The 24,190-nt window shown below is 35.7% G+C and overlaps 2 protein-coding genes, 2 long non-coding RNA genes and 2 pseudogenes across 11 annotated transcripts; 4 read left to right on the top strand and 2 right to left on the bottom strand.

The window, feature by feature from the left end:
* Window positions 1-1,709: 1,709 nt before the first annotated feature.
* LOC147944447 (uncharacterized) lies at window positions 1,710-2,921 on the top strand (annotated as a pseudogene).
* Window positions 2,922-3,007: 86 nt separating this feature from the next.
* On the top strand, window positions 3,008-6,907 carry LOC147944446 (uncharacterized). Its single transcript, XM_087512589.1, has 4 exons — window positions 3,008-3,248; window positions 3,352-4,448; window positions 4,493-5,878; window positions 6,131-6,907. The coding sequence occupies exons 1-4, from the start codon at window positions 3,008-3,010 to the stop codon at window positions 6,905-6,907; spliced, it is 3,501 nt and encodes a 1,166-aa protein (XP_087368715.1).
* Window positions 6,908-7,504: 597 nt separating this feature from the next.
* Window positions 7,505-7,879, bottom strand: LOC109132887 (uncharacterized; the record flags this gene model as incomplete). The annotated part of the gene is made up of 1 exon (XM_019245348.1): window positions 7,505-7,879. A coding segment is annotated over one exon (375 nt), but the record flags the coding sequence as incomplete, so codon positions are not given.
* Window positions 7,880-10,895: 3,016 nt separating this feature from the next.
* Window positions 10,896-19,543, top strand: LOC104787324 (uncharacterized). Of its 7 annotated transcripts, none has more exons than XR_015557546.1 (7): window positions 10,896-11,126; window positions 11,255-11,473; window positions 11,567-11,690; window positions 11,795-11,830; window positions 11,954-11,987; window positions 12,504-12,604; window positions 13,017-13,221. It is a non-coding gene; the product is annotated as an uncharacterized LOC104787324 (long non-coding RNA). The 7 variants fall into 7 exon arrangements; XR_015557547.1 differs by having other exon boundaries at window positions 10,934-11,126; window positions 11,582-11,690; XR_015557549.1 differs by having other exon boundaries at window positions 10,934-11,126; window positions 11,582-11,690; window positions 11,787-11,830.
* On the top strand, window positions 14,996-17,932 carry LOC147944445 (uncharacterized). The gene is made up of 3 exons (XR_015557552.1): window positions 14,996-17,460; window positions 17,557-17,712; window positions 17,813-17,932. It is a non-coding gene; the product is annotated as an uncharacterized LOC147944445 (long non-coding RNA).
* Window positions 19,544-19,790: 247 nt separating the features above from the next.
* On the bottom strand, window positions 19,791-21,953 carry LOC104789455 (FLUCTUATING-LIGHT-ACCLIMATION protein 1, chloroplastic-like; annotated as a pseudogene). Its single transcript, XR_015598025.1, has 6 exons — window positions 21,354-21,953; window positions 21,091-21,193; window positions 20,752-20,807; window positions 20,447-20,611; window positions 20,106-20,223; window positions 19,791-20,003 (listed from the first exon to the last, which is right to left on the bottom strand). The product of XR_015598025.1 is annotated as an FLUCTUATING-LIGHT-ACCLIMATION protein 1, chloroplastic-like (transcript).
* Between the last annotated feature and the right edge of the window lie 2,237 nt (window positions 21,954-24,190).

Here is a 24,190-nt window from a genome sequence, read left to right as displayed (position 1 = left end):
GGTGAGAAGCTTAATTTTGGAGCTTGGTCTCCCAAGGAAAGGAGAGCTTGGATCGGTTTCTCAAACAAGGGAACACAAAAAATCTAGAGTAAAAAGAAGGAGATAAGGAAGAGAGAAGAAGAGAATTTACCTTTTTGGAGAAGAAGAAGACTAATGGGAAAAACTAGGTCAAAGACATATATATGTGGGGGGGACCAGCGCACTGACCAAGGAAAACCCTAATTTTTAAGTTGTCCCATTTCCCGTACCTCGGGAAACGCGCAGAACACGTAAAATTCTCGTTTAAAGCCCAACGGGCCTCGAAAAACGTGCCCGACGCACTGTTCATCCCGGAATCTCCCAGATACCTCGAAAAACGTGCCCGATGCACTGTTCATCCCGGAATCTCCCGGATACCTCGAAAAACGTGCCCGACGCACTGTTCATCCCGGAATTTCCCGGATGCCTCGAAAAACGTGTACAACATACTATTTACCCCAGAACCCTCCGGAAGGCAACAAAACTCCCGAAATCTTCTATTCTTCCCGCAAGACGGACTTGAAGACATGTAGTCGGATCCGACGGGCTCAAGCAAGCCATCGCACATCGGACTAGGGGGGGACCATTGTTGGATATGGGCTTTGCCCCCAACATTTAAAGAGGCCCAGGCAAAAGATTTCAGGAAGATCTGGGCCAGAAATCTTGGATTTGGCCCAGCAGGCCGCAAGGGCAAAACTATAATTTTACAGAAGATCAGAAGAAACCCTAGGTCATTGGCCCACTATATATAGCAGACGTCATTGTCAGAGAAAAGGATCCGAAATTCTAGGCAATTAGAGAGAGAAGAGCAATTATTTTTGTATTAACTGCGCTTAGCTCCTTAATTGTCATTTTCTGTAAACCCCTCTTCAAGTCTACGTTAAATAAAGGACCAGTTCCGATTTATTCCCACACAAATACTCTTATTATTTATATCGTTGATTTCATACCTCAACATGCTCCGATGAAAGCGGCGGTCATCCGGTGACTCACGGTGGCTAACTGACCAATGATGGTGTTTGACGGTGACTAGCGAGAACCACGGGTCCGTATGGTAAGCTTCTCCTCCACGAGACTCATCACCACAACAACGTCTCTCCATCATTTCCTTCTTACCGATAACAACACCAACAACAAGAACACAACTTAAGCTTTCCAATACTCAACGATCAAGTTGCTGGTGTGTTTTGAGGGTTCATCGGCTCTCCTCTCTTGCTGAACAAGGACGGCGGCGATATAAGCGTATACACGTTAACACAATTACACAAAATAAACCCTTTTCGTTATGACTTGTTCTTGTTGGGCTTCAATGGGCTTGAAAAGAAAACAAACCGGCCCAATTCCCAATTTCAAAAACCGGGATGTTACATTCCACATGTGTGAAATACGAACAACAATGTTGCATGTTTTTTTTCTATAACAAGCTTATTGAAAATGAGTAGAAAAACGATGAGAGAGAAGGCGACGAAAAAGTGATTTTTTGGCAGTTACTTTTATCCTTCTTTCACGATCTCTGGGCGACGGTTTGTCGTGAATATTCTAGTGTTGTGGTTAGTTACCCATCCATCACTCCGGCGGTTATTTTCACACTGAACCCCCGAATCCAGTATGATATGATTTTAGCGGTTATAAGAGACTCTCTATATAAACGCAGTCATGCTCATGCTTTTGCAATCCCTAGTCGAGCAATCAAGCCAACCTTACTATTTCCATTTCGCTACTACCAAATTCGATTACAAATGGCCGATAATCTTAGGCGAGCGGTACAAGACATCAATCTGGGGGTTGATGAGGCACCAATTGAAATTCCGGCAGCGGTGGTGGCCAGGGTTGTTGAAGAGAACCGATTTATTCTGTTGGGACGTCCGGTGATGCCACGATGTCAGAATCTTCGATCCATCATTGCCTCAATGCCACGCGTTTGGGGGCAAACTGGGCTAGTTCATGGGAGAATTATGCCGAACAATCAATTCTAGTTCATATTCCCCACTGAAGAATCCATTGACACTGTGATACGAAGGGGCCCTTGGGCATTTAACGATCGCATGTTAATCCTCCAACGCTGGACGCCTCTCCAAAATCCACCTTTGATCTCATTTATTCATTTTTGGGTTCTAATTCGTGGGATCCAATTCCAGTTCCTCAACCGGGAAGTCATTGCCATTGTGGGACGAGCATTAGCGAATCTAATGGAAGTGGAATACGATGTTGAGGCAGTGGCAAGAGTAGAGTTTGTACGAGTTCGTATAAACTGGAACATTGAGCATCCACTACGTTTTCAATGCAACTTTCAATTTCAAGCGGGTGTCAACACGTTGATCCACTTTCATTATGAAAGGTTGCGAGGGTTTTGTGAAGTCTGCGGTATGCTTACGCACGACTCAGGCGCATGTCTCATCATGAATGGTGGTGGTGAAGGGCTGATTGATTATGATGATGATGACGATGTAGACCCTCCTTTTATGGGACCTGCAAATCAAGGAGTGGTGATCAGAGAAATTGCTGAAGATCTGGAGGCTGATGCTGCAGAGGAGATTGGGTTAAATAACGTTCAACCTATCATTGAGGAAGAGGATGAACTTGAGGACATTGATCCGAATCACGATGCTTTGGCTGGAACCACAAATTGGGAGGAAGATAATGCACACACAAACAGTAATCGAGCAGAGCAAGAGAGTCTTAGGATTACCCCAAGATTAGAGGTTATGGATGCACAAATGACTACTCAGGGAATCAGAGGTAAAGACAAGGGTAAGAGGAAGCTTGAGCAGTATTTGGAACAGTCTGCAGGTAACACATCTGGCAGCAAGGATATCACTGAAGAGGGGCAAGGAAGTGGTTCTCACAGGGAGAACACCAAGTGTAGAGGCGCGGTGGGCCCTAAACCACCACAACCTCCATGATTACAGCCTGCTGGAACTGTCAGGGTCTGGGCGTAGACCCTACAGTTTGATGCCTTAAGGAGATACATCGCCAGTATCTCCCGGACATGATATGCCTACTAGAAACAAAGCAAGGTGACAACAAAATTAAAGAGGTTGCTGATGATTTAGGTTACCATAGCTTTGTAACAGTTCCACCACAAGGTATGAGTGGTGGAATTGCAATCTTGTGGAAGAACTCTGTTAGTGTTTCAGTTATTTTCCTTTCTGCAAATCTTGTAGATATGCTCATTGCATTCAATGGAATCTCTTTCTATTGTTCGTTTGTGTATGGGTATCCAGAACCAAGTATGAGACATTTTCTTTGGGAACAGTTAGAAGATTTGTCTGCTATAAGATCTGAACCATGGTTTTTGATAGGAGACTTTAACGACATAAAAGAGTAATGCAGAGAAGCAAGGAGGACCTCAAAGATCAGAGAGATCTTTTGCACCTTTCCGACACATGATAAGCACTTGTGACTTCCATGATCTAAAAGCTAAAGGAAATAGATTCTCATGGTATGGAAAGAGATACACTCATGAAGTCTGGTGCTGTTTGGATCGAGCTATGGCAAACAGTGAATGGTTAGCTATCTTTCCATCAGCCCAAGTTGAATATTTACCCTTTGAAAGTTCTGATCATCGGCCCATGATAGCCAGTATATGTCCTTTGTTGACTCAACGACCAAATACCTTCCAGTATGACATCAGAATGTTTCAGAGAGAGGGGTTCAGGAACAAGATAGTGGAAGCTTGGAAATCAGATGGACATTCAGTTAATCTATGTGAAAGGGTAAAGACAAGCAGACGTCATATGGCTAAATGGAAAAGAGAGAATCGCCTAAATGCTTTGGTTAGAATCAGGATTCTAAAACAAAAACTAGATCATGCTATCACTTCTGGGCTACCTACCAATGAGATTAATAGTATCAAATCAGAGTTGAATATTGCTTATGGTGAGGAGGAACATTACTGGAGGATTAAGAGTCGAATTAGTTGGATAAAGTTGGGAGATCGACACACAAAATTTTTCTATGCTTCAGCAAAACAGAGGATTGCAAGAAACCGGTTGACTGCAATAGAGGATGACAATGGTTTCATTTATAGTGGTGATGATAATATTGGAACAGTTGCAGCAGATTACTTTAAGGAACTATTCCGATCAACGAGAGACATTGATCGTAATTACACAGATGTATTTTTAGGATTCATACCGAAAGTAACTGCAGAGATGAACGCAGACCTTCAGAGAGCAGTAACAGAGGATGAAATCAAAAGAGCAGTATTCGACATTGGTCCACATAAAGCTCCAGGGCCAAACGGTATTACAGGCGCTTTCTATCAACAATTCTGGCCAGACATAAAAGATGAAATAATTGCAGAGGTCAAATATTTCTTTGAAGACGGCTCTTTGCGAGGTATGATGAATCATACTAACCTCTGCTTAATTCCAAAAATCAATATACCAAAGTCTATGAGTGATTTTAGGCCCATTGCTCTCTGCAATGTAAGCTATTTTTTATTTCAAAGATATTGGTCAACGGACTGAAGATACACCGAGACTCGATCATCTTAGAGACTCAAGCAGCCTTCATCCCTGGGAGAAACATTATGGATAATGTGATCATTGCTCATGAGATGGTTCCCTCATTGAAGAAAAGAAAAAGATGGGCTAACTCTTATATGACGGTAAAGACTGATATTTCAAAAGCTTATGATCGCATGGAGTGGCAATTTATATGCAATACGATGCAACATATGGGATTTGGAAACACATGGATCAATTGGTTAATGCAATGTGTGGAGTCAGTAAAACTATTGGTTCTGATTAATGGTGTTCCACTTGGACTAATAACTCCAGAACGAGGCCTCAGACAAGGAGACCCATTGTCTCCATATATATTTATCCTGTGTGCTGAGGTACTAAGTCATCTGCTCCAAAAAGCTGACCAAGAGAATAAGCTGAAAGGAATGAAGATCAGCACTATAGGACCTAAGATCAATCATCTACTTTTTGCTGATGATGCTTTGTTCTTTTGTCATGCACACACAAAATCCTGCTCAGCTATAATGAAAATCCTATCCGATTATGAACGACTACCGGAGCAAATCGGGAGGAAGAAAAAAGATGTATTCAATTATGTGGTGGAGCAGGTTAAACAAAGAACGAATGGTTGGTCACACAGATACCTATCATCAGCTGGAAAAGAAATTTTGCTAAAAACAGTCGCAATGGCGATGCCAGTCTACACTATGAATGTATTCAAGCTACCAAAAGGAGTTTATGAGGAAATAAACAGTGCATTAGCAAAGTTTTGGTGGAGTAAGAAAGGAGGACAACGATCAATGCATTGGTTCTCCTGGGATAGACTGAGTGTATCAAAGCAGAATGAAGGTCTTGGATTTAGGGACCTGGAGAACTTCAACTTGGCCTTGTTAGGAAAACAAATATGGCGAATATTAAAAGCTCCATCGAGTCTAGTAGCCAGATTTTTAAAAGCAAGGTACTTTCCTGATTCAAATATATTTAATGCTGGGAATGGTAATAAGTCATCTTTCATATGGAAGTCGCTACTAGAAGGTCGTGATTTGTTAAAGAAAGGGATGAGATTTTTGATTGGCAATGGTCAGATTACAAGTATCTTGGCAGACCCTTGGTTACCAACAAACCCACCACGGCCACCAAGGTGTAAGGAAGGTATTGAAACAGATTTGAAATATGTCAGTGAGCTTATGATTAATGAACAACCATATAGATGGAACATGGAGTTAATAGAAGAACTATTTGAGGAGGAAGATAAATTGTTGATACAACAGGTGAAACTAGGTCCTACAGACTGCTCAGATCTACTGGGGTGGCACTATATTGATTCAGGGTTCTATACGGTGAAATCAGGATACTGGTTAGCATGTAACCTCCCACCTGCAAACAACAGGGTAAGAGAAATCCCTGGTTCCCCAGTTTTAAAAAGAGCAATTTGGAAGATTCACACAGCCCCGAAGATTCAACATTTCCTTTGGAGAATGATATCACACGCCTTACCTACTGGTTCAATACTTATACAATGACGAATCACAACCTCATCACTATGTCAACGATGTCATCAAGGTGACGAAACTCCAGCACATCTATTTTTCGACTGTAACTACACACAAGAGCTATGGCGACGAAACAAATACTTGAATCAGATATTATGCTCTCCTATCACTTCATTTGAGACGAAGCGTCAAGCTATTATTGACTGTTACAATGATCAGTCACTTACAATGTTCGAGAGGCACTTTCCTTTATGGATGCTATGGAGAATATGGAGAAGCAGAAATCTTCTCATCTTTCAAAATAAAGTCATTACCTGGCAAAAAGACTTATGTTTGGCTGCAGATGAAACTAGAGAATGGATAGACAATTGGGCAGAGGTACTACTAACAAAACAGCGAAAAGAAACAGATCAACGTGGATCAGCAAGGAGATCAAAGTGGAAACGACCAGCAAATGGTTTTGTCAAATGCAATTATGACTGCAAATTCATTCATGATGGACATAATGGTCAATCAGCCTGGATTGCTCGAGATGATAAAGGATTTTACTTGACAGCAGAACAAACCAGACAAGGAACTGTTCACACAGTTTTGGAAGCAGAACTACAGAGTCTGACAACAGCTATGCGACAAATGTGGCTTAAAGGATATCAACAGGTTATCTTTGAAGGTTATAATGAAATGGTGGCGAAACTAGCAAATGGTGTAACAAAGAACTTCAGAGTGCATAACTGGGTACGGGAAGTCCACTTTTGGAAGAAAAAATTCAAAGAGGCAAGAATCCAATGGACAAGCAGGAACAATAACAAGGCAGTTGATTGTTTAGCAAAAACTCTTATCAATAATACTGATCCAAATGTTTCTCATTATCTTGTACCATCATGTATTGTAACTTTCCTCCATGAGGATTACATTTCTTCGTCATAATTGAATGAAAGAAAGCTGTTAAAAAAAAAACAAGCTCATTGAAAATAATTATTTTTTTTTCTCAGTAGAAACTAGAAAGCATATAATATCGCTTGAAGCTTTACCATAAAGTTATAAACCGGTCACATATATGGTGTTATGACATATTTAAAGGATTTATGAAAACACTTCCAAATTCTGAATCATTGCAAGATAAAATTTATAATGGATTCCATGTTTGATGAGCACTTGAACGATGTTATTCATGTTAACTAAAGGATAACTAAACAACGGTTAGAAAAAAAAAGATAAAACTTCTCAAATGCTATTATTATATGTTGATTTTTTTTTTTGGGATTTGAACATGTTGAATTAGCTAAATTATTAATGTAAAACTTTTGAGATCAAAGTTTGGGTTCTACAATAGTTTTCAAAAGAAAACAGTTTGTGTATTCATGTCAACTACGGATAACTAAACAACGGTTAAAAAAAAGATAAACATCTCAAATACTATTATAATATCGTTGTATTTTTTTTTTGGGAGTTGAACATGTTAAATTAGCTAAATTATTATAAAATTTTAGAAAATTAAAAAACGACATATTATAAATTTAAAGTCTATTTTAGAGTAGGAGGGGCTGCACCAGCACCAGCAGTTCTTGAACATTGTTCTTTTAGCATACGAGGAAAAAACGGATTAAATGGAATTTTTGGCATGCAATTAGCTTCTGCATCCAAGAATGCTTCGCAACAAGCAGGATCTATGTTACCGAACTTTCCAGTGAATATCGATTGAGCAATCTTTGTAACACATCCAGGAATATCCATCAATACTGACCAACATTTTGTTATATCATGTAATCCTGGCACACCTGGAATTGGTTGAAATGGAAATGGAAAAGGAAACGGTGCTGGAAACTGTGGTAGTTGAACATTTACTGAGACTACAATGCATACAGCTGCCAGAAGAAAAACAACATTTTTGATAGATAAACGATAGTAAAGCAGATGTTTATTTATATGGGAAGAAATAAAGTTACCGTATTAATTACGTTGACGAAACGTCTTTGAATTTAATTTAGCCCTTCATAGTATACTTAAGTTGATAAATTTTAAGTTTTAACTTGTATCGCCAAATATATGTTTAACTAGGTACCAATCCGCACTATATGCGGGATAAATAAATTTAAAGAAAATATTATGAGTAAAATTATTATTTAAGATTTAAGATACGTTTGTATAAAACAAAATATGTAAATAATTTTTTTTTTCGTTTATTCAAATTTGCATTTACTTTCTGTAATATTTGTTTCACCCGTGAAATATTTGATTTTGCAAAAGAATTTTTAGATGGTGTAGAGAGTTTTGATGTTTTTTTGTGGTTCTAAAATCAAATTCATGTTTCTCATTATTATCAACATCATTATGCTATTAAACAGATAAAACATAAATTTTTAGACTAATCAATTTAGTTTAAACTAATCCTAAGTTTAAAAAATGCAATGAGAAAACTAAATAAAATTGGTAAATAAATGAATAATTTTTTTTATTGTTTGTGAAATAGAATTTACTTCTAATAATTAAATATTTTATATGAATACATTTCTGAATTTTAATTGTTGATTAAATCTTTCATTTTTTAAAAACTAATTAAAAAAACATTACCTTATATATGTTATTGATTGACATATTTATGTAAAATAGTAATGAAATGTAAATGCATTTATTAAAAAAGACACAGAAGCTACGTGAGTGCGACATATCAGCTTTTTGTGTGAGAGTGCTTCGCTATTAATATATAGGGGAAATTAAAAAAAACATTACCTTATATATGTCATTGATTGACATATTTATGTAAAATAGTAATGAAATGTAAATGCATTTATTAAAAAAGACACAAAAAGCTACGTGAGTGCGACACATCAGCTTTTTGTGTGAGAGTGCTTCTCTATTAATATATAGGAAATGTTTAATGCTCCATACGTTTTTGAATGATGAACGATTTTTCTTATTATATGGAATGAAAAACTCATGTATTAGATCTTGCCTAGCCGTTTTATAAATTTAGCAACCAATAAACCAGTTTACATTTAAAAAAAAAAAATTGAATCGATCTTATTCAGATTTGGTTTCTAAAAGTTCCATACACTTGATGAACTTTTGGAAGTTTTCACTAGGGGGTGAGATTTTTGTGCCCATATGTTGTTAGCATTAGTATCATGAGAACCTGAAAGGTGAACTGTGAATTGATTGTAGGTCTAGTACACTTGGAAGTATAGCTTCCGCTTGATAGAATCATAGAACAGACTCATTCGTACCCATGTTTGCAACTGAAATTGTAAATGCCTTTACGGCTCAGCTTGGGTGGGCTTATGATACATTTCAGTTCAGCTAGACGGATTTAACTATCTGGCTTGTTCCCTTTTTCTAACCATTCACATAAAAACTAAGACCTGTTGGCAGTTTTAGTTGTGGCTGTGACTTGAGTTTTTTTTTTTTGGAAGTGTTCTTTAATGGTTTCTATTCTAAAACAAGAATCATACTTTCAAAATAACTTTCACGCAGCTTAGATAATGAGGCTCGACAAAATCGTAGAGTATGATTTTGTAGTCTTGAAGAGTGACCGAATATATCATTGAATAATCGAGAAAACATTGTTATATACTTATATTGCATATAATATCATAAAATCAACTTTATTGTTTAACTAAAACTAAAACGAATAAATGGTTTAAAACATAACACTATTTTAATAATTCTACTTTGTGGTAGGAGGAACAGCGCCAGTAGTTCTTGAGCATTGGTCCTTCAACATAGGAGGGAAAAATGGATTAACCGGAAATTTTGGGATGCAATTGGCTTCGACATCCAAAAATACTTTGCAGCAAGCTGGATTTATACTACCAAACTTTCCAGTGATTAACGATTGAGAAATCTCAGCAATGCATCCAGAATATCCATCAACGTTGACCAACATTTTGTTATATCAAGAAATTCTGGTATATTAGGACTCGGTTGGAATGGAAATGGTAGCTGAGCATTTACCGAAACCACAATGCATACAACCGCCACAAGACAAATCACGTTTTTGCTAGCCATTATGAAGGAAATAGGAAGATTCAAATATAATATTGGTACAAATGATTCTTTCTCGAGTATGTTTTTGAATGATACGAACCTCACTTATATTTATAGGGGAAGAAATGAGAATTGGTATTAGCTAGTAGTGGTTTTGAAACGTTAGTGGGCTTTTATTAGGTAATTTAATTAGCAGTTTCGTTTTTATCTCCAGTTTAATTAGCAGACTAGGAATAGACCGCACATACGTGCGGAATTATATTTAATAAAATATATTTAAATGAAGTTTTAAAAATTTATAATAAATTTCACTTAAACCTTAATCGGATCCGCACGCACGTATGAGATGATATTTGTAAAACAAACTTATTATACATTTTAAGACATAATTGGTTTAAACACAACAGTTATAGTAGTTTGTGAAAGCGAGCATTTGCAGTTTGAAGCCTGATTCAGCGGTTTTAAAATGGGTGTGTTTCTTAGAAACCTAAGACCGGTTGATCAGCGAGTACAATAATAGATGATGAAAAAATTATTATCAAAACAAATGCAATTTATAATTATAAAGCTTTATAAACACCAAACACTATATTTATGAACAAACAGAAAAATAATAATAATAATTAGATAATTATTCAAAAATTAGAAAATTAATTTTTATAGTAAAAAGAAAAATAATTATTCATCTCAAAAGAATAAAGTTAGAAAATAATTAGTTTTTAAGAATTATAGTGAAATACAAATATATCCCTACATCTTGATGAAATAGAAGGATAATAATAATCTTGACTTAAACTATCTAATTTAATAACCGTGAAGTCCTCCATATTATAAATTTAAAGCGAAGTCTTTTATATACAAAAGTTTCCACATATTTATTATACTAATGTCACAAAATAACTAAATTCACTTAAATTTACTACTTTGGCTTAAACAAAACAAAAGGACCCTAAAACTCATTTGGGCCTTACACAACTTCTCTTGTAGTCGCTGACTCTACTACTTCTTCCTCATATTTTTAATCTCTTCTTCCTCTCGAATCTCTTTTGTTTAATCCCCTAATTGCAGTTAGGGATTTGATCCCCTTTGTTCCTTGATCTTTATCCCTTGATTCTTTTGAGCCGTGGACATGTTCCTCCTACAGCATGTGCAAAGCTCACTGGTAAGTTCTTCTGCAGCTCCCTCATAGTACTACTAAAATCAATATGATTTTTGAGTTCTGGCCAAGTCATCGAATTTTCAGATTCGATTCTCATTTCAGATTTTTCTTCCTTCTCATTTGTCTTCCAGGTACATGATGCTTCTTCCTCTGCATGTGACCGTTTTGAATGACCCAGCTTGTCGATTGCTTCATTTGCTGGCATGCTTGTAGCTTCTTAATCTCGTTCTCCATCAGATATACATACTCTTGATCTTTAGGGATTGATCTTCTCTCTAGCCTTCTTTTCAGCAAACAACATGAGCTGGTTTTTCGTCTTTCTCATCCAATTTTTAATGGATTTCACACATGTAATTTCTTGCCTTTCTCTGTTTTCTTCTCTTGCCTGATTTGATTTTGAGTAAATTTTGAACTTATAGCCTCTTTGAATTTATTTTTGCGAGGTATGTGTTTACTAGAGTTGCCAACTTGACACTCTTTCTTATCCATCTCTACCATTTTTCCTTGTTCTTCTCTCCCTTGGACTGGTTCCTTTTACAAACAACCACAGCTTAGCTTAGCTTAATTGTAAGTTTGCTTTCTCCCTCAACGGTTTCCAAATTCTCTTTGGAATCGTCACTTTCTCTTGTTTGATTTCTCTTTGATTTCAATGGGGTCTTTGAGACATGTAGAAGAGCTGCGTAACTCTGATCTCCCTATTACTCTCGGTATTTTCCATGAAACGAACTTCCTCTCTGTTCCTCTTTCTAACTTTTCCTTCAGTGAGTTTCTTCAACATTCCTCTGTTTATCTTTCAACCCAATTACATGTACAACTCCTCTTCCTTGCAGGAATATGGGATTATGCTGGCTATATATATACTTGGTAAGTTAATAACGTTTCATATCTATCCCATGAATCAAGCTTTTAATTTTATCTCCTATTTGAGTTAATAGTATTCCATAAAATTAGTTTTATGACCACTCTTAAAAATTCAAACAACAAATATTATTAATCACCCAACCATTATTGATTTTAGTACACTTATGTCCAACATTCTCGATCCTTGCATTTTTTTCTTCATAGTCACTTTGATAGTTGTTGTAAAACACCGAGCTGAAAATTCAAAGCTGGGAATTTTGTTAAAGTGTGTCTCTATACAGTTTAATAGAATGTAATTCATCCAGAAAACTAAAACCCACTTACACATCTTTCTCATCTTTACTTTCAAGTATTGATGATGAGTTATTACAAAGCTTTACACATAATAATATTTAACCCTCCAGACATGCTATGATTGTACCTGTAATAAGATTTGTGAGTATTTGAATATGATGTTTTAAAAAAGAATAATCACTCTATAAACTCATCTCACCGATGCTTGTTGGTTATGATTTTCAGGTATGCACTTCAACTCATTATGTTGGACATCACACTCTGAAGAATGCATCAATGCTAGATATTCAGTGATACTATCATTGGCGGCCATCTATACTATTAAGGTGACTTTCTGGTTTGTTACTTTAGGTTTGATGTGTTTGGTTGTGTATGTCATCTTCTTTGGTTATATAGTAGTAATGGAGCTGATTTGTTGCGATGATAGGAATAAAATAAATCATTGTTCGTGTTAAGATTAATTAGTCAAATATTCTATGTTATCAACTAAAGATTTTCAATTAATGTTTTGTAATTTGTTTCCGTTTGATATGTTATTATGGAGGATGTTTAAGGATTTTATAATCTATTTTTAAAAAATTTTGAATGTTGATTGATAGAGTCGGATTTTGTTAGTTTCGGAAAGGGGTAAGTTTTGGATTTTAATATATTTGATTTGGGGATTTGGAGTTTAAATGTCATAAATACTATTGATCTGAATATTCTTTCTCCCTAATTATCTTTTCAAATTGCTTATAGGTGTCGTGAGTAATCACCGATTGGAAACTCTGATAATCCATCCAAGATCCGAATAATTTTAGCCCGGGTCATGGAAGGTCCGCGTCTTTTTACGCGATCAGATTACCATTGTGTCCCTAAATTTCTTTTTCCTTGTTCTTTTGATTTTTTGACGTGAGGGCAAGATATGGAATACTCGTTTTTATATATATTTTTTTATTCCTTAGTGTACTCCCCAATTAATAGTATAGATTCTAAAACTGTAACACCCGTATTCTAAAGAAAAGTGGAAGAAACGATCAATTTATGTGAAATCATGAAATTGCACGGTTTGGTTTAAGTTCACCCGGTTTAGAGCCTGTTTTGGGAAACCCTAAGTGATGTATTTATAATTATATGGACGCCTCTTCTCTCTATTTGGTCGTGGCTGTTATTCAATACTTGTGTTGAAAGGAAGAAAAAGATAGAGAGAGAGGAGAGAGCCTATTGTGGTGTGAAGAAGATTAATAGAGAAGGAGCAGAATCGTTAGGGTTTGGGAAGAAACAGTTTCGATATATCAAATTGTTGTCAAAGGTAATGAAATTTGGTAGATTTATTCTCAAGCCTTTCATCGTCATTCTCCTTTTTACAGAAGTGGATTTGGATTTAAATTCGATGATTTATTGACAGTTTCGTGAGACACGTTTTCTCAGACGTGAATTGGGACCATTGGTGATTGTAAATGAGATCATGGTCTCGTCTGGTTTCTGATCGGCACGAGATTTAGTGGAAAGCGTTGTGACGTTTCAGACTAGCTTTTCACAGGAGGAATTTGATAGTTAACGGTTGGTTTTTATTTTAGGGTTTCGTCTTTAAGATTGTTCTTTTCTGATGTTTCTATCCAGTTTGCTTCAAGGTTGTTTTTGGTTGTGTTACTTGTTGTAGGACGTTTCTGTACTTTTTCAGACGCAAGGAGAATTTCTCCTGGTTGTATTTGTTGTTAGAATCAGCTTGATAAGATGAGTGCGTGATCATGAGCTTATCTGCGCGATTGGGTTGTATGACTTATTTTGTGTGATGATATGTAGGTGTGGTGAATGTGTTATTGGGTGACTTTTGAAATGACTGGTTTGTTATGTTTTATTTGTGGTTATACTCTCAATTTTCTTGTGTGTATAGGTTGTAGATGGGAGGATCGCCTCACTGGGTATTTCTGGTAATACTCACGCATCTTAATTGTTGTTTGTGGTGCAAGTAATGAATGTTTAGCGTGGAATCATGGCAATGAGGAGGAGGATGATCTAGGGTCTCGGTTTTGTGATGTTGGTTTTTAGTGTTTGTGTTGATGGAACCTTGGATAGAGTTATGTTAGGTTGTTTGATAGAATGGTTAGGAATGTTACTGCATTGATGATATGTTGGTTCTGTATTGTTGGTATGTTTCCGCTGTGCATGTTGGTTGTTGTTGGTTTATTGTTGAATTGTGGTTTGGTTGGTTTAATTAAGTAGTATGAGATTCTTAATTATATATTTTATTTATCTTTAAAAAAATGGGTCGGGTTAGTTTCAATTTTGTATCAGAGCCTTTACGGTTCTAGGATGGTTTAGAGTGGTTTAAGGAAATTTAATTGGTTGAATTATTTTCCTATTGTTGGATGCATGATGTTGTGTGATGAAATTGATTATGAGTAGTTAGTCAATTTGCATGTGGTATGGAGTCCTAGTATCATCCTCTTCGAGCCTTCAATGAGATTCCACGGTAAGTTGTTTTATGTGTTGTTAGTTCTGTAGTGTTTTTAGCTTCTGTACGGGAGGTGCAGTTGGCTATTGACAAGTTGTTGGAAATTGGTGGATCATGCCGGTATCGGGAAATACCGTTGGCGGTGATTTGTGAAAGTGGATGTGTTGGAAAGGGATTTCCGAGAAGTTAAGTTGGACACTTACTTTGTCCAGGGTGGCTGAAGTGCCACTGTTTAACAAGATGAGGTGGTGTTCGGAGTACGAAATTTCCGTGAAGCGGTGGTGTTGAGGGAAGTTTCCTGAAATAGAAGTTTCTATAAGTGAAAAGTTTCCATAAATGGATAGTTTCTAAAAATGGAAAGTTTTTCGGGAAGTAGAACTTGTCCATTTTTTGGAAAGGGTGCAGGGGAACATCCAAAGTGGTTGAGATGTTTGGAGTGAGGTCTGGGGGTGGCCATGACAGTGATGATATTCTGGGAGAGATTATGGTGTTGGTAGGACATTGAGATGTTCTACGCGGATCATGGGGGTGGTCCCAGTTGGAGAAATGCTTATAGACATTATGACCGTTTGCTAAAGGGACGTGGGGTCCTGAACAAATCATGAGGAGATGGGGGTTCTCCTGAGGGAATGGGGGGTTCCCTAGATACTGATAGCTCGAAGGACTACAGTCTTGAGGGTGGCAGAGGAGATGGGGGTTCTCCTGGTACCAAGATCCCAAGGGTGAGACGGTACTGCTCGAAGACGGGAGGTCTGAGAATGAGATCGGTATGGCTTGAAGGTTGCGACCTAAGAGCAGATGAGTTGGGGGCAAAAGGGTCAAGGACGTGGGGATAAGCATTGTAATTGAATGTGGATTAAGGAGATTGACGGGGGTTCAATCTCAGGTCTCCTATTGTAATTGGATGTGGATTTAGGATATTGATGGGGGTTCAATCTCAGGTTTTTGGTTGAGACCGGATACGGATCTCAGGGTTGATGGGGGTTCAATCTCGGGGAAGGAGTTTATGTGTGTTGATTGGGAGGGTCTGGTTTATGTTGGTCAGGTAGGGGTCCGAGGGTGTGGTCGGTGTGCTTACTGGTGTTGCTGGAGGTCCAGCGGGTGTTGTGAGTGTGGCAACAGGTTTTGCTCAGACCGAGATGACCGTATTGCGGATTTACTGACAATGTTGTTGGAGAGGATTTAATAAGATGATTAGTTCTTATTGATTCTTGATGTGAAATGGATTAATGGATTATGCAATTTTGGAAATAGAAAATTTCTAAAAAATAGGAAGTTACTAAATATGGAAAGTGTTCGAGGAGTTAGAGCTTTACTATTTATGGAAAGTGTCGTTGCAAAAGGAAAATAGAAAGTTCCAGAAAAAGAAAGTTTCCTTAAATAGAAACGTTCAAGTAAAGGAAAGTTTCCATAAATAGAAGATTCTATGAATAGTTAGGACTTATCTATTTTTGGAAAGGGATGTGAAATGCCTGGAGTGGCGGGAATGTTCAGAGGTTGACCTGAAGAGTGGTCACAGATGAGATGATCAGTTCTCATAGATTTTTGATTGGTGGTGTCACGGTGCTATGAGATATGCGGGTTCTAAAAATGGGAAGTTTTATGAATAGTTAAGGCTTACCTATTTAAGGAAAGTGTGGTTGCAAACAAATAGAAAGTTCTATGAATAGTTAGAACTTGTCCATTTTTGGAAAGGGCGTGTGTAAACACCCGAATGGTTGAGATGTTTTAGAGTTGGCCTGAAGAGTGGTCATGGTGATGGTGATATTCCGGTGAGAGAATATGATGGTTGGTAGGACATTGCGATGTTTTACGTGAATCACGGGAGGTAGTTCTGGTCGTGAGATGCTTATAGAGGTTAGGACTTGTTTGCTCATGAGGAGATTATTAGTTCTCCTGGGGAGATGATTAGTTTTCCTGAGGGGATGATTAGTTCCCCTGGTGCACCGCGGGCTTGACGGGTTGCGACCCTGAGAGCGGCAGAGGAGATGATTAGTTCTCCTAGGGGATGATTAGTTCCCCGGAGGGGATGAGTTCCCCTGGTACCGAGATCTCGAGGGTGACGTTCCGAGAGTGAGATGGTATGGCTCGAGGATGACGGTCTGAGAGTGCAGGTAGTGCAGTTCGAAGGTTGCGACCTAAGAATGTATGAGTGAGAGAGCAAACAATGTCTAGAACGTGGTTATGAGCGTAGTGACTGGATGTAGACCTCAGAGGTCGAGATTGATCTCGTGTTTTGGGTTGTCCTGACTAGTGGGGTCAGGGTTATGTGGACCGTTGGGTCATATGGATGTGCGGGCTGTCGCGACAGTTGCACGGAAAACCTTGACTGACGGTATTCAGTCCGGTCGAGGAATGTGCGGGCCGTAGTGACGGTTGCACGGAAGTCCTTGGTGGAGGGACGGTGTTGTATTTTGTTAGAGGGGAAGAATTGTAACACTCGTGTCCCAAAGAAAAGTGGAAGAAACGATCAATTTATGTGAAATCATGAAATTGCACGGTTTGGTTTAAGTTCACCCGGTTTAGAGCCAGTTTTGGGTAATCCTAAGTGATGTATTTATAATTATATGGACGCCTCTTCTCTCTATTTGGTCGTGGCTGTTATTCAATACTTGTGTTGAAAGGAAGAAAGAGATAGAGAGAGAGGAGAGAGCCTATTGTGGTGTGAAAGAGATTAAAGGAGAAGGAGCAGAATCGTTAGGGTTTGGGAAGAAACAGTTTCGATATATCAAATCGTTGTCAAAGGTAACGAAATTTGGTAGATTTATTCTCAAGCCTTTCATCGTCATTCTCCTTTTTACAGAAGTGGATTTGGATTTAAATTCGATGATTTATTGGCAGTTTCGTGAGACACGTTTTCTCAGACGCGAATTGAGTCCATCGGTGATTGTAACTGAGATCGTGGTCTCGTCTGGTTTCTGATCGGCACAAGATTTTTTGGAAAGCGTTCGTGACGTCTCGGACTAGCTTTTCACCGGAGGGATTTGATAGTTAACGGTTGGTTTTTATTTTAGAGTTTTGTCTTTAAGATTGTTCTTTTCTGATGTTTCTGTCCAGTTTGCTTCAAGGTTGTTTTTGGTTGTGTTACTTGTTGTAGGACGTTTCTGGACTGTTTCAGACGTAAGAAGAATTTCTTCTGGTTGTATTTGTTGTTAGAATCAGCTTGATAAGGTGAGTGCGTGACCATGAGCTTATCTGAGCGATTGGGTTGTATGACTTGTTTTGTGTGATGATATGTAGGTGTGGTGAATGTATTATTGGGTGACTTTTGAAATGACTAGACTGGTTTGTTATGTTTTATTTGTGGTTATACTCTCAATTTGCTTGTTATTGTTGGTTTATTGTTGAATTGTGGTTTGGTTGGTTTAATTAAGTAGTATGGGATGCTTAATTATATATTGTAATTATCTTTAAAAAAACGGGTCGGGTTGTTTCAAAAACTGAAGTAGAGTCAAAATCCCCTCTATTATACGACATTACGACATTAATTAGAAAGTATTCAGAGTTGAGCATATATTAGATTTTATTATTATTTATATTTTATATTGTATTTGTTTGTTAAATATTGGATGTTTTTCCAAATAGAAGAATAACTAAATTACTCGAATATTTGTGCAGGTAAATGTTTATATTAGTTTTTTAACCCGCAATATATTTTATGACCATTTGTTTGTTATATTTAGTTTGTTTTGTTTAGTGTTTAAAATTCTATTTTGATTTTTAATTATTATAACAAAAAAATAAGGGATCTAAATACATAGTAAGTCATTTATACGCTATGATTAAGTCACATTTTTCCTAATGATTTAATTATTTTACACAATCTTATCTAAATCAACTTAATTTTTCTATGTAAAATATTCTAATATTAATAGTGTTGACAAATAATAAAATGAGGATTTAACTCGTGTTAGCATAAATTTGATAATATTTTATTAATTCTAACATGTCCTCTTTATAACCCATCTATTATATAACCATATTATATAGTATTTTTTTAATTAATTTTACATATTCGTAATATTTTAAAATTTTATTCAGTTTATGTATATTAATTATAATATTTAAATAAATATGAATCAAAGTTCTTCTTACATTAAGAATCAAAGCTCACAGGTTTTGGAAAACAAAATAGAAACCAAATTGTTGTTTTCTTTGTTTACAAAGGATTCAAAGATGAAATATCTTCAATACACAACAGAAGGTGTCGTTAAATATAGTATAGTTTTTATTTCCATATTATTATGCTGTAATATGCTGTATTTTTTTTTAGTTGGAATGGTATGTAAAATATTTAGGAAATAAAATCTGAAGTAATGCTATTTTGGTTTTTAGGGATTAACTTTGTAAATAAGTTTTTAAATAAGTACAAATAAAATGGTAGAACTTAAAATAATGTACTTAAAAAAAATATATATATGTGATTTGATGTATATACAGCAAAATTGTCACACGCCTACTCACCTTTAGAAGAGGAAGCAAAAGCAATGTTGGTTGCATTACAACAATCTTGGATAAGAGGTTACACTGCAATCATAATGGAAGGGGATTGCGAAGTTTTAGTGAACATCATCAATGGCCGAACACGACACAGACAGCTGATTAACATCCTTGAAGATTTTAAAGTTTTGGATTTCAAAATTTCAATCCTTTAGCTCTGTTTTTACTAAGAGAAAGTGTAATAATGCAGCTCACTTATTAGTCCAGTTGGGATGTAATTCTTATATTTTTTATGCAGAGTCTGTAATCAAGCCATTGTGGCTCCATGAACAATTATGTATTGATCAGCCTTAATTCAATATAAGAACCATTTGAGTAAAAAAAAAAAGATATGTGATTCGATCGGGGGAGATGAAATATAACCGAAGGCCTTTATTCAAACCGGAATAGCTAAGAATTAATCTATTAAAACCGGTTCATAATCTTTCATTTTGAACTTTAATTTGGTCGTGTTGGCTTGACCTTTAAGTTGGAGTACTGAATCCATGTTATTTGTTTTCAAGTTGGAGTCGTATAAAGTAATTTCTATCTTTTTCCTTCGAAAAAGGATTTTGAAGTTTATTAATAAGTAAGAGTTTTTTGTTAATTTCCTTGCTTCTCTGTATTAATTCCTCTCAAGGTTTCAACGAATTACATGAATACAAGAGAGTTTTGCATCCTTCAAGGTGTGTCTCTCACGCTTCTTAACTAGTAGAAATTAAAGGCTTCAAAAGTGGGTAATCTTCAAGTAGTTCCTTTTCTGACAAAACATCCTTCTCGTCTTGTGGTGTCCACAGTATTTCTACAGCCTGCAACGTTTTTATTTACAATAATCATTCATATATTAACAAGACTAAACCGTTCCCACATGATTGATGCTACTAATTACAGATACAAAGTCTGTCTCTTACCATAATATTGCTACTCGGAATCGATCCGAGTTTCTCCAAGGCGTCCTTCAGATCAGCAATTCCCTTTATTGTCTGGAGTTCACGTGGATACTGTGCTGCCTGCCACCAAGATGGTTACCTGAACATGTACAAGGCTTAATGTTAAACAGTTATTTAAAATCTAAAGTACAATAACCTAATGTATGTACCCACCCACGAAAACACATACTTGTTAAACAAGTCAAAAGTCTGATCGAGCTTCATTATTAATATACTCATGCTTTTTCAAGACCCGGTGAATAACTAAACTCACTACACTATCCCACTAAACTTTCAACTTTGGTGTGTTTCTATAAGTTTACCACAATATATTCATTGGTGACACCGCTAGCTTCCTCAATCTTTGAGCTCTGTCTCTTTATGCTATTCACGTTAACAAGCGTCTCCTCATCGAATTTTACGCGTTCTTGAATAGATAATTGATTAAATCGCGTCATTCCTTCTTCCAAACCATACTCCAGTTCCAACTGAAAAGTATATGATACAGACAGAGTTGTTTATTTCTGTATACATGTTCGCTGAGAATAATCATTGTATCACTAGTCCAGGTTAATGAATATACAGATCACACAAATCAGGCAAGAAAGAACGGAACCAGTGGACTTACTGATGAATAGCAAGAGATGCAATACTCCGGGTGTCTCATCAAAGCAAATGTTGCCTCTGTAGTAATAATACACCGGAAACAAAAAAACGAGTCACAAGAAAGAATAATTTGTAATCCCCAAAGTCTCTCAACTGAAAACAAACGTACGTTAGCACTTTATGTCTAAATAAGTAAACCCTTAAACCATCTTGTTTTAAATGAGCTATTTCTAAATAGTTCCACAAGTAGTGAACATAATCAAAGATGCAAAAGAAAATACACAGCATGTTCATTCTATATAAACACTAAACAAAAAAAAGTCATAATCAACCATTATTCATATAAAACAGATGAGGTTACCGTTTAAAACATAGCTTAGACCCGTTCGTGTGGATGTATCTGCAGTTTCAGCAAGGCTATTAAAATTTTGTTGTAAGGTCTTCGCTGAGCCCATCAACCCCACCTGACAGGATAACAGATTCAACATACCTCTGATGAGAAACTGCGCGCAGACGGATAAAGGTATACTACTTTTTTATTTAATACAAATTAGATCATTGGATTGGACAAACCGAAATATTCAACAGATAAAGTCATAGAAGACGAATGTTTAGAGTGATCACCTGTAGTTTAAAGATGCTAGTAGTGCTTGACCTGTGGCTTACATAGATATCACAGAATATACGACCGATAGGAATCATCAAAGTCACTCCAATCATTAAAATCAGTACGAAGGTGTTATATTCATCATTAGAATATGAAGACGAGTAGGAGTAGCAGTAGCTCGAAGAGGAAGAAGAGGAAGAAGAGCTCTTCGAGCTTCCAGAATTGGAAGAGACGGCACTACCGCCAATTCTACCATCGGACGCAGCTGAGGCGCAATAATTATGACCGCATAAAAAAAGCAGACCGAGCAAAACCGCGGCTGTAGCGGGCTTTTTCAGAGATTCTAAGGTTTTCTTGATGTGAATCACGATTTTCTCAGATGAGTTATTCCATATCTGAAGGCGATTCGTGTTGGATCTGACATATGTGTCCGAAAACGTGGATTGTTTATATTTCACGGCCATTTGAAGAGGAAGAAAATTTGATCGGAGTTGAGGTTTGGAGTAGAAAGAAAAACTAGGATCATGGTGAAGATGTTGCATATATAAAAAATATGGTTTCCATTGAAGCGGAGTTAGTTTTAGCAAAGTACAAGTAGCCACCATGATCGATATCGTTTGAAGCTAGAAATGGTGGCGCTAGGGTTTATTTCTTAGGGTATACTGTATTATTCTAAGACGTGAGATACGTTTGGAGGGAGTTTTGTCTGTCACCCGATTTAATTAATTCGGGTTATGTATAATGTGTCCGGAGTCAGAATAATTAATAGTGTAAACAAACAAAGTTTTTTTCACAATAAATGCTCGACATATGAATTAGTAACCATTAACAATACAATAGTCCAAAATTCTTCAATCTTTCCCAAAGAAAACATAATTCTTTAAATAAGAAAATTAACTACTAACTAGGATATATCCCGTGCTTAAAGCACGGGTTAACATTAAAAAAAAATATATAATATAATAATAAAATTATTATTATTATTATTTTTAATATTTTGTTTGAGATAATATTTATTTTTAATTGTTATGTAAATCTATTAGTCTATTTGAATACTAATTATTTTAGAATATTATAGTATTTTTTTTTGACGTATTATTACAGTTTTATATTTTTTATTTGTTGTATTTGCATCATTATTTTGTGAAATATAAAATAGTAATTTTAATATTATAATTGTGAGCAAATAAAAATTATTAATTTATCATCTATATAAATTTAGTTTTACCAATCCGCCAATGTGGAAATTAAAACACACATTTTTATATATTGAGTAATATATCTTCGTTTTAAAAAATTCAAATCACAACATATATAAAAAAATATGCAATTTATTTATTATAAATATTATATGAAAATTCTAAACAGTTTGTAAATAAAATAAAATAAAGATGTTAGGAGAATCATAATTTGAAATCTTAACAAAATTTTCGAATTTAGTTATTAAAAATAATTGTATTGTATACTTGGATATAAAATCTTAGTTTTTAAAATTCTGATTGGTTTATATATTTTTAAAAAAATTAATTAGTAATTTCGTCCATAATTTATTAGAGAGAAAAAATATTTTTTTAAGATTTTGTAATATTTGATCTGTGAGTATTTTTTATTTTTAATTAATTATATATATTTAAATTAGTTAATTAAGTTTAATAGATTTTTTCTAATGACAATTTAATGTAATTTTTTTACACATTTTAAGGTTAGTTTCATATTTGTACTTCTCAAAAAATGTAGTAGGATATATTGTTAATTACTAAGATATTATATTCCTTAAAAAAAATAACTGAACTATGTCGAGAATAGTCACGCAAATTACGACTTACCTAAATATGTAAAATTAACAGATTAGCAAAATTTTCGTAAATCAGTAAAGATGAAAAAGGAAAACTATACTTATATCCCAAGTATAACAAATTACGGTAATTCTAAATATATAACTTAACAAATTTATAAAATTATCGGCTACAGTGTTTCCAAAACTAGCAAGACAATATTACACCAAATAACTCCTCCTTACCATTATTATTTGCTCATTTACTGGCAAACTAAATAAGAGGTGTCCAACTATAAATATTTGGCTCGGCGAATACAATGTATCATACGATTTACACTGAAAAAACCTTAGAAATGACTTTAGCAAATGTTTGAGGTGAGATTCTATTCATAAAAATAATTATTAATTTTATCATCTACTTTCGCTTGCACAAAGGAATAATAAGAGAAAACGTCCTATTTCCCTATCACAAGTATCATATCGTACTATATGTAGCTCAAACTATGACCTCGTCTCAGATATCACCAAATAAATACCTCCCAATCTATATCTTTCCAAATCGAAAATTCTCATCTATTTTCCCATAAATCTGGGCTTAATCGGTTTACAAACTAAACCGAGTAAAAAACCACACAAACCCAATATAACCGAATTGGGAGAAGAAGGACGTTTTCCCTATCACACATAGTGTTGATCTCACTGGATTCGGCAAATTATTGATGAACTTGATTGTCGATTGATGTTTCTACTGAAAGGGAAGCATGTGGAAGAAGAAGGTTAAGGTTTTTCGCCTCTTCAAGTCGTACTGTCACCGAGAAGTTATTTTTGTTTTCTTTGCGTTAAAGTTAAAATGCAGTCTCGGCTTGGACCTTTTATTTATTGGGCATTACAAACAGATATTTTACTGGGCTAAATCGAGCCCAACATAATTGTTAGGCCGTAAATTTTATGTTATAGTTAATATCATATATATTTATTAGGAATTTTAGTGTAATTAATCCATATATATTAAACTTGTGCGGGCAAGAAATGAATAGAAAAAAAAAACTATTTAATTCCTTAAAATATTGAATCAAA

The sequence above is a fragment of the Camelina sativa genome, chromosome 5, assembly GCF_030686135.1.
Source record: "Camelina sativa cultivar CO46 ecotype springtype chromosome 5, ASM3068613v1".
Lineage (NCBI taxonomy): Eukaryota > Viridiplantae > Streptophyta > Magnoliopsida > Brassicales > Brassicaceae > Camelina > Camelina sativa.
The sequence above is the reverse complement of the archived record's forward strand: the minus strand, read 5'-3'. Positions and strand labels throughout refer to the sequence as shown.